Raw genomic sequence first — 9,060 nt, forward strand, 5'->3', positions numbered from 1 at the left:
GTGCATTATTTGGCCGGAGTTGTTGGTTTTTTGCTTCTTGTAAAAAAACAACTCGATGTTTTAACCTCAGATTTGTCAGTTGTATACGTTTGCGTATGCGCGCACGAGTGTTAAAAAAAAAAAAAAAAGCACCCATGATTAAACGGAGCAAGTCAGGCGCGCACACACACACGTAAACACACACGCACGCAAACCTTCTTTTCAATTTAACTGAATTATACATTCTAATGGCAGCGCTTGTCACTTCATTTACAGTTGCTGAAGGAAGAATATAGCACATTTGTGGAAGGATTTTTAAATAGGTTTTCCCAAAAGACATTTGTAAATAATGCATATTTAGGAATACGTGACTATTAGTGGAGTGATGCTTGCGAATTGTTGTACAGTCTGCGGGCACTGTTAATGTTGAAGAAAAAATGGTGCAGTTCAGATGGTGAACATTAGGAGGGGCTAAGAGACAAAGGGGCAAAACGAAGCCTGGCGAGAGGAAATACAAGTTGAGATGAGTTGGAATTTCAGGACGTTCTAAAATTAAAACACTTGGCCCAAATGACATCATGGATTCTTCTACTTTATTCGTCTTTGTCATAAGGACACTGTACAAAACCATATTTCAACACTTCTACTTCATTGGAATGTGATTTTGTGAAATGGTGCTCACAGACATTCAATACAAAATTAAATACAATTGTTTTATAAAAGTAACAAAGAAGAACAACGAGGGACACACCGAATATTTAGACATGCAGTGACAATATAAAAAAATAGACGGATTTTTTTTTCTTTTTCTGTACAAACATACATGGACACATATAAATATATAGAAATACAAAAGAGTGTATTTTTAAAATACAAAGATCCATTTGTACAGTTACATTCCATGATAACAAAACATGAGACGAAGCACAATATTCAAGTGAAGTCTTTTTCTCACAGACACTGTACATTTGTTGTACATTGTAAGATGAGATCACGTAACAGTTCTCCTGCTGGCATCTGTAAACAGTACAAATGATGAATCGGGAGTCCGTCGGTGGATTCTCCCTCAAAATCACCTACAAACACAACAACAATTGTAGAAGCTGTCGGTCATTGCGCCGCTTCCTTTACAGTGCAGAGTTTGACTCTTCAAGTCTCTCATCTCAAAGTGGTGAGAAGATATTTGGTAAAACAAACAACACAGCCATTACAATGAGTACAACACCTTCGTCTTATTGATTATGTATGTTTGCACGTTTGACTTTCTTTAGAAAGCGGTCAAATAACTCGGAGGAAAACCACGTTATGTATTTCACTCTCTAGGTCTGCCTGACGTCCTGCAGTAGTTTGTTGATCTCGTGGACGAGCTCGCTCGCATCGATGGCAGTCTCCTGGCGGTTCTCGCCACGTTTGCCAGCCTGGTAGAACACACCGTCAAAATCATCTTCCTCATAGTTCTCTGGAATTTCTTCCATGGCAGGGAGCCATTTGAGGTGTGGCGGCTGTCCGTTGGTGGGGTTGGAGGATGACGGAGGGGCCGGGGACACGTGGTTGTTCCCCACAGATCCACTTCCTGGATTTAGATAGTGAGTATTGGCAGCCCACGTGGCCACACCCGGCGGGTAAGCGGGACCCTTCCCACCTGGTAACAAGCCTCTACGGCTATCCTGAGGAACAGCGTTGTTGCTCTGATTACCAGAAATGTTGCCAGGGCGTCCGCTTCCTTTCTCGCCGGTTGACGATGATGACGTTGGGCTTGTTTCAGTGCACTCACTATATGTGTCCATATTCGGGGGTAGGAGCCGCTGGAAGACGCTGTTCATCTCGGTGAGGAGCGAACCAGCCGCTCCTGCAGGTGGACACACATCACTTCCTCCAGCAGCAGCGACTCTCGCAGGCCCCGCCTCCTCACTCCCTTGCTCTTTGCCAAAGGTGGAGAAACTCTTGAGCTGTTCTGACTCTTCCGAGGACTGGTCATCATCAATTTGGGGTTGCTGGGAAGACTCTTCCCCTGGGATGTACATGTTGTTGCGGTAATCTGAGGAGGATGTTGGAGAGGAGACGGGAGGCATCCAGCATTGGTCAGAGTGTCCCAGGACCCGGCATTCGTCCGTGCACAGCCTCATTGCTAGAGGAAAACAACAGTGACAACCATCAGGAGCTTATTCAACAAAAGAGAGTGTCCTCGTGACCTGATGCACAGAGAGGAAAACTAATTTATGAACAAGTGCTCACTGCAAAATCGGTAAAGTCAGATCCATCCGAAGCATCACACTGGGAGTACGACTGCACTGTCATCTTGAATACATTACATGTACAAAATTTGGGAGTGGAATCGGGACAAATGCTATTCCAAAGCTGCAACAATTCAACAGTGGTTGTCCTCGTGTTTTGTTTTGTTTTTTTCTGCATGAAAAGCGGAAATAATGCATTCACTTTTCATTTTGGAATATTAATGTACGATGCCTGTTCAATATTTCACAGGGTGGTTCTGTCTTATTCTTAAACCGCAGCTGGGTAATTGTTTTCCCTCCATTTTCTCTGCAGCCTTTCATATTTCTATCAGTATGAGCACAGTGGTGCTATTTACAGGCTACGATAGGAATATTGTGGCAGATAAGAAAACAATCACGAGATAACAAAATGATTAATTGCTAGATTCCTTCCATCTGACATCAAAGGTGGCTGATAAATTCAAATCTGACTCATCTTCCTATCATATTACCCACATCTTTGACATATTCAGGGTGAAGCAGGGATTGTCTTGCTTTATCGTATCCAGCACGACTGAAAATCCAAATAAATTAAATCTATTGAAGAGAAATCAAGATACAGTAATCCTACCCATTCATTCACATTTGTTTTTACATATTGCCACAAAAAAAAAGATGTGAGGTGGGGAGTGGAAGTCACTTAAATTGACAGACATTGGTGTCCACCACTCCTCCCTTTATACATCACAATTAAGATGTACAGCAAAAAGACATGTATATGGCGAAGCTCTCCGGGTTGCGATGGGTGAGAGAGGGACAGAGTGAGTGAGCGAGAGAATAACATAATTCTAAAAGCAATTACTGTGAATTCTCTTCAGCTCAAACATGAAAGTGCAACACTGTCACTCAAAAGAGGAGGGGGGAGAATGGAAAGAAAATGGAGGAAAGGGGGTAGAAAAAAAAAAAAAACAGCACCCTGAGACGCATAGCGATGAGTGACAAGCGACTCATCTCTGCTCCGGGGAGGATTTTACAGACACGACTTGGGGCTTAGATAAACGTGCACACATACACACACACACACATGTGCAGAATGACACAAACAGCCCGGCACACTTTAACCTCTCTCGGTGTGATAACAAGCGAGAAAATAGAGTCTGTGTGGAAGAATGGGCCGAGTACAATGGGACGGTGTTTTCAGTGTGCTGAATGGCTGTATAGGCAGGCGTATGAGCTATTAGTTGGCTCAGGCCTGACCTGTCCATAGTGCTAAAAATTGTCAGACGGCATGTCCACAAAATTGCAAGGAGCAGTGCAGAGGAAACAACTCAATTCAGTTCACTTCCACAATAATGTGACGTCTGCCGAGGAGGTTTGTATGATTTCCTATGTAACTTTATTTGTGTCCTACTTCCATGGTTGGGTAACGATAACTTTGTTTTGATGATGGGCACCATGAATCTTTATTCTTCCAATTACGGCTTTTTTTTTTTTAATCACATTTCTCATGGTGGTCAATAAAGCTGTTTCACACCTTCAAAGAATTGAATGAAATCTGCTTTGCAGAGTGAAAAGTTCACCATGCAAAACGAGTTTCATCCAAATCCGATGCAGATTGCAAGCGGCCGCAATTCAAATTCAATATGGAAAATGCCATCTCACATGTTTGGATGTCCATCCGCACTGCCTATCGATTTCTGGCTGTCTCTGCTTTAGGGATTACTTCAAGTCTACATTTTCCTTCTGTTCTGGTCTCATATTTGGAAAAAAAAAATTCAAAACACATTTAACCATTCTCTGCATATGCTATTGCAAGTGGCTAAAATGATGTCTTCAACACTTTTTGCGTGACAAAATTAATTGGAAGTGCGATTGTGTTCTCAGGTGTGAGGAGCATGTGAAGACGTTTTGGAGAACGTGTTGGACGTTTGTGATTCAGGAGAGCAGAGCCAACCGAACAGTTGCAACAAGACGGGCTGAGGAAAATGATCAGAATCCGTGTGTTACATTAAGGTAGCTTACCTGGATGAAGGCGGTGGTGCATTTCGAGATGTATCAGGTCAGAAAAGCCTTCCCCCAGAAGCAGCCTGTCCACGGGGGATTCTCTCCCCATTTCACAATCACTGTCCCCCGCCTCGCTGTCCCCACGTCCACTGTCCTTTAGGCTGAACTTGTCCATGTCTTGTAATGCATACCTAGATAGAACCATCACAAAAAGTGCAAGTTCAATGCCTGGAAAATTTGTAAATTGGAATGGCCCGTTATGTTTTATGAAACATTTCAGTCGTCAAATTGATTTTTTGCAACTGTTAAATCTCCAAAGGAGCTTGTCCTATTTCATCCATTCATCCATTTTCTAATCCGCGTATCCTCAGGAGGGTCGCGGGCGTGTTGGAGCCTATCTTGTCCCATTTCTACTTCCTGAAATTAGGTCTGATAAGTAAATATGTGACAACAGTTATCAAACATCGATAAGTCTATCAAGTGATTTGATCAGCAGGACAAAGTAGTACAGTAAAAATTCCATACTCCAAATTTGTTCCAGGGGCAGTCGAGAACTAAATGGGACGTTTTGACAAATGAGCTGAATACTTTGGAAAGTGAATGGCATTGGTATGTATGTTGACATTTGTAATATGGAAATGAAGACAAACTATGCAACAGGTTGTTGAAGATGTCGCACAGATGTAAATCAAAGACAACAAAGTGTTTTTTAAAAGGTGAATAAAAATATATTGGCATTTTTGGGGCCGAGGGATTACCTGTAGCTGCGAGAGTATTTGTTGCCACGGAAACTGGGTCTGGGTTGGTACTGGCCCTGATGGAGCATGGACAGAAGCTGTGAGACTTGCTGTATCCAAAAATAACAAAACAAATAAAACAAATAAACAAAAAATAGGGGGAAAATGAAAAGGGTCGGGGTGGTAAATAAAGGTGACAGACAGAGAGAGAGTGAGAGAGAGAAAACAAGACAGAAGACAAAAAAATGGATGAGTACACAAAATGAATGATGGAGAGGCTGCTCAATATGGATGACACAAAATGGACGGTGTTATACAAAAAAAGGGGTGCGTGCTCGTGGAGAGAGTGAATCTTGGTGAATTTGGAGACAGATGACTCATGGTTAGCATGGATTGGGACACGGTGCAAACAAAGTAAAGACAAAGGGCTGTAACTATCAATACACTTAATGAGAGTTCCTTCAAAACTACAAAGGAAATTCTATTACCCACACTTTGTGTGTGTGTGTGTGTGTGTCTGTGTATGCGTGTGTGTGTGTGTGTGTGTCTGTGTACATGTGTGAGTTTGTGTGTGTGCGAGTGAGCGAGCAAGCATGTGTGCGCATGCACTCACCTCCACCTGTGGAGTTGTATGTGCCAGCTCCAGGGCAAAGCTCTCCGGAATGTGATTGGATGAGATTGTCACCAGGCTGTTAAGGGATTGGCGACTGTGGTGATTCTGCCTGCTCCCCATCTGGGCTCGGTCCAAGGGGGGTGTAGCTGAAGGCGAACGGTGATGGGATCTGATTGGTAGGGTACCATTCACAGTGGGAACCAGGGTGATGTCTCCTTTGTGGATCTGCCGTGAGGGCTTCCTGGGGTGGTGCTGGTGGGTCGACTCAGCGACCCGGCAGTTGTAAGATTGCCTTGTCTCCTTTTTCTCTCTGTTGCAGTGAGCAGCAAACACCACCATGATTACCAGCAGCACGGCGCAGATGGCCCCAAGGGAGATGATGATAATCAGCGATGCATCAAGTGGAGACTCCCCTCGGTCCATCAGTTGGACATGGTTCTCCATATTCTCATAGAGGTTGATCCTTAGAACTGCTTTAGCACTGAGGCTCTCGCTTCCTTGATCCCTCACCACAACAGTTATCTCAGCATGCTCATGAGGGAAGTTGTCCAGACTGGCGTTGGCATGAATTTCGCAGGTTCTCGGATCAATAATGAAGAAGCCTTCTTCATTGCCACTGACGATGGAGCAAACAAGCTCAGAATTGATCCCCGTATCACGGTCAGTTGCCCTGACCACAGTCACAAGATGTCCGGCTTCAGTGAACTTTGACAGTGGAACGTCAGCACTAAAGTTCCACAGCTGGGGGACCACAATCACTGGAGGATTGTCATTCTCATCCAGGATGTTTAGAACAATGGTGGCATTGCTAAGCAGTGGTGGCTTTCCAGCATCTTTGGCCTGCACTGTAAAGGAGATGCGACTCACGTCCTCCCTGTCAAATGTACGCAGCGCATAGACGGCACCATTAGAGGGGTCAATGGTCACGTACGTAGAAATGGAGCTCCCGTGAATTGAGCTCTCCAGGATGGAGTAGGTCACCTGTCCATTGACATCCAGATCTGGATCTGTTGCCATGATGGAGGTCAAATATGCCCCCGGAGCATTGTTCTCAGATTTAAAGATCTCAAACTGGCCCTTCTCAAAATGTGGAGGGTTGTCGTTTTCATCAGTGACATGCACCGTGAAGTGTTTGACTGTGGAGAGGCTCGGAGTGCCTCGGTCCTCTGCCACGACTGTCAGACTGAACTCTGACCTCTTCTCTCGATCCAGAGACACATTCGTTAGAATCATGTAGTTGTTTTCGTATGTTTTCTGGAGTTTAAAATAACCTTGACCGTGAAGCTTGCACTCCACCTCGCCATTCAAACCAGAGTCTAAGTCCTCCACCCTTACTAAAGCTACAAATGTGTCCAGAGGAGCAGCCTCTGATATATAAGCTGCATCCCCGTTGACCTGCGAGGACATTATATTTATGCTAATGTCTGGTTTGTTGTCGTTTACGTCAACCACCTTGACCAGGATCTTGCAGTGAACTGGCATGGAGTTTGGACCCATATCTTGCGCTTGGACATCGATGTCATAGGAATGAGCTGTCTCATAGTCTACACGAGCAATGAGGGTCAGGTGACCATTGTCAGGGTTAATTTTGAATGTCTCCATAATTTTGGGGGATACATGACTGCTGAACGAATAGACTATTTTGGCATTCGTCCCATCGTCCGCGTCAGTGGCGTTTAAGTCAATTAACAGTGTTCCAACAGGTGCATTTTCGGGAAGGTTTATCACATACGAGGACTCGTCAAAGATCGGGCTATTGTCATTTGAATCTGCAACGCTGATCTTAAGCAGGGTGGTTCCGGTTCGGGAGAGAACACCCCTATCAAAAGCCGTATACTGAAGTTCATAACTGGAGCGCACCTCCCGATCCAGCTCCCGGAGAACAACCAGCTCAGCATATTTTGCCCCGTCTGTTCTGGACTGTATGTCAATATTAAAAACATTGTTGGGCTCCAAAGCATAGCTGTACAGGGAGTTTACGCCCACGTCTGGGTCCGTGGCGCTGTCCAGGGGAATGCGCGCACCGACGGACGCACTCTCGGATATTTCAATTGGGATGATGGCACGGGAAAACTGTGGCGCGTTGTCGTTGATGTCCAACACTTCCACCTCGACGTGAAAAAGCTGGAGGTGCTCCGTGGGCAACGTGAGCACGTCGAATTGGATCGAGCAGTTGAGATTCTTTTCACAAAGTTTTTCTCGATCGATTCTGGACTTGATGCTTATTTCTCCGTCCTGCTCGCGCACCGTGAGGAAGGATGAACTCCCTCTTTGCATGGCTCGAAAGCGGAGCAACACAGAGGTTGGAAGTTTAGCCAGAACATCCGCGACATCATCTTTTAAACGAGCAATAACGGTGCCAACCTTCTGTTCCTCAAAAATCTGATATCGCAGTGTCTTACCGGTGGCGTGAGGCGCTGACAGAGCCAAAACAATGAAAAGTGCCCACATTCTCATTTCAAAGAGTCCCGTCATCATGTCCTCTTGTGGTCGAAATCAAGCAAAAAAGAGCTCCAAAATGTTGAGGCGGTCACTTCCAGATTTGATTTAGGCAACTGGATGGGATGCTCCCCGTTGCATTGCTCCTCGATCTTGACACACAAAAAACACATTCATATGGAATACTGGCTGAGTTGCGCCAATTTAGATTAAAAATACCCCCGGTACGCTGTCATACAGATCTGTTGCACGCATCGATTTCGCATAAGAGTGCGCGCCTCTCTCTCGAGCTCCCCTCCCTTCTTGCGCCCGTGCGCCTTTGCTCTCTTCCACTCTCTCTCTCTCTCTCTCCCTCTCCCTCGCTAAGGCGTATTTGCACTCAAAAGAACCCGCCTCAACTAAGCGCTACATTAGCTTCTTCTTCAGTCTAATACTGGCTTGGGGGCGCAAGAGGGGATGCAAAGAAAATAAGAGAAAGGAGGCGCCTTGCTGGGGTTGACACAGTAACCAAACCACCACCACCACCACCTCCACCCCATAGACAAGCGATAAACTAAACCTGTCTGAGAATACATTCATTCATAGTTCTTATACACTGTGACATTTTCACTATACTATAAAACCACAGGAGGACCTAGGAGTCCCGCTTTAGGTCTGTTCCCCTCATCAGTAAGGAAGCACAATCTTCATCTTAATTTCCCCTATCTTCCTAACCGCTTGATCCTCACTAGGGTCGCGGGGGTGCTGGAGCCCATCCCAGCTGTCTCCGGACAGTAGGCGGGGGACACCCTGAATCGGTTGCCAGCCAATCGCAGGGCACACAGAGACGAACAACCATTCGCACTCACACTCACACCTAGGGACAATTTAGAGTGTTCAATCAGCCTGCCATGCATATTTTTGGAATGTGGGAGGAAACCGGAGCACCCGGAGAAAACCCACGCAGGCCCGGGGAGAACATGCAAACTCCACACAGGGAGGCCGGAGCTGGAATCGAACCCGGTACCTCTGCACTGTGAAGCCGACGTGCTAACCACTGGGCTACCGGGCCGCCCCATCTTAATCTTAATTTCCA

General features: G+C 45.5%; 1 protein-coding gene across 2 annotated transcripts; it reads right to left on the reverse strand.

Annotated features, from left to right (window-relative positions):
• Window positions 1–550: 550 nt before the first annotated feature.
• pcdh18a (protocadherin 18a) lies at window positions 551–8,428 on the reverse strand. Of its 2 annotated transcripts, none has more exons than XM_052083220.1 (4): window positions 5,547–8,428; window positions 4,955–5,010; window positions 4,215–4,387; window positions 551–2,107 (listed from the first exon to the last, which is right to left on the reverse strand). In XM_052083220.1, exons 1-4 carry the CDS (start codon window positions 8,022–8,024, stop codon window positions 1,299–1,301), a joined length of 3,516 nt encoding a protein of 1,171 aa, XP_051939180.1. In that variant the 5' UTR covers window positions 8,025–8,428; the 3' UTR covers window positions 551–1,298. The 2 variants fall into 2 exon arrangements, with proteins under 2 accessions (XP_051939180.1, XP_051939179.1); XM_052083219.1 differs by having other exon boundaries at window positions 4,955–5,043.
• Window positions 8,429–9,060: the final 632 nt, after the last annotated feature.

This window comes from Hippocampus zosterae, chromosome 13 (genome assembly GCF_025434085.1).
Source record: "Hippocampus zosterae strain Florida chromosome 13, ASM2543408v3, whole genome shotgun sequence".
In the NCBI taxonomy this organism is placed as follows: Eukaryota; Metazoa; Chordata; class Actinopteri; order Syngnathiformes; family Syngnathidae; genus Hippocampus; species Hippocampus zosterae.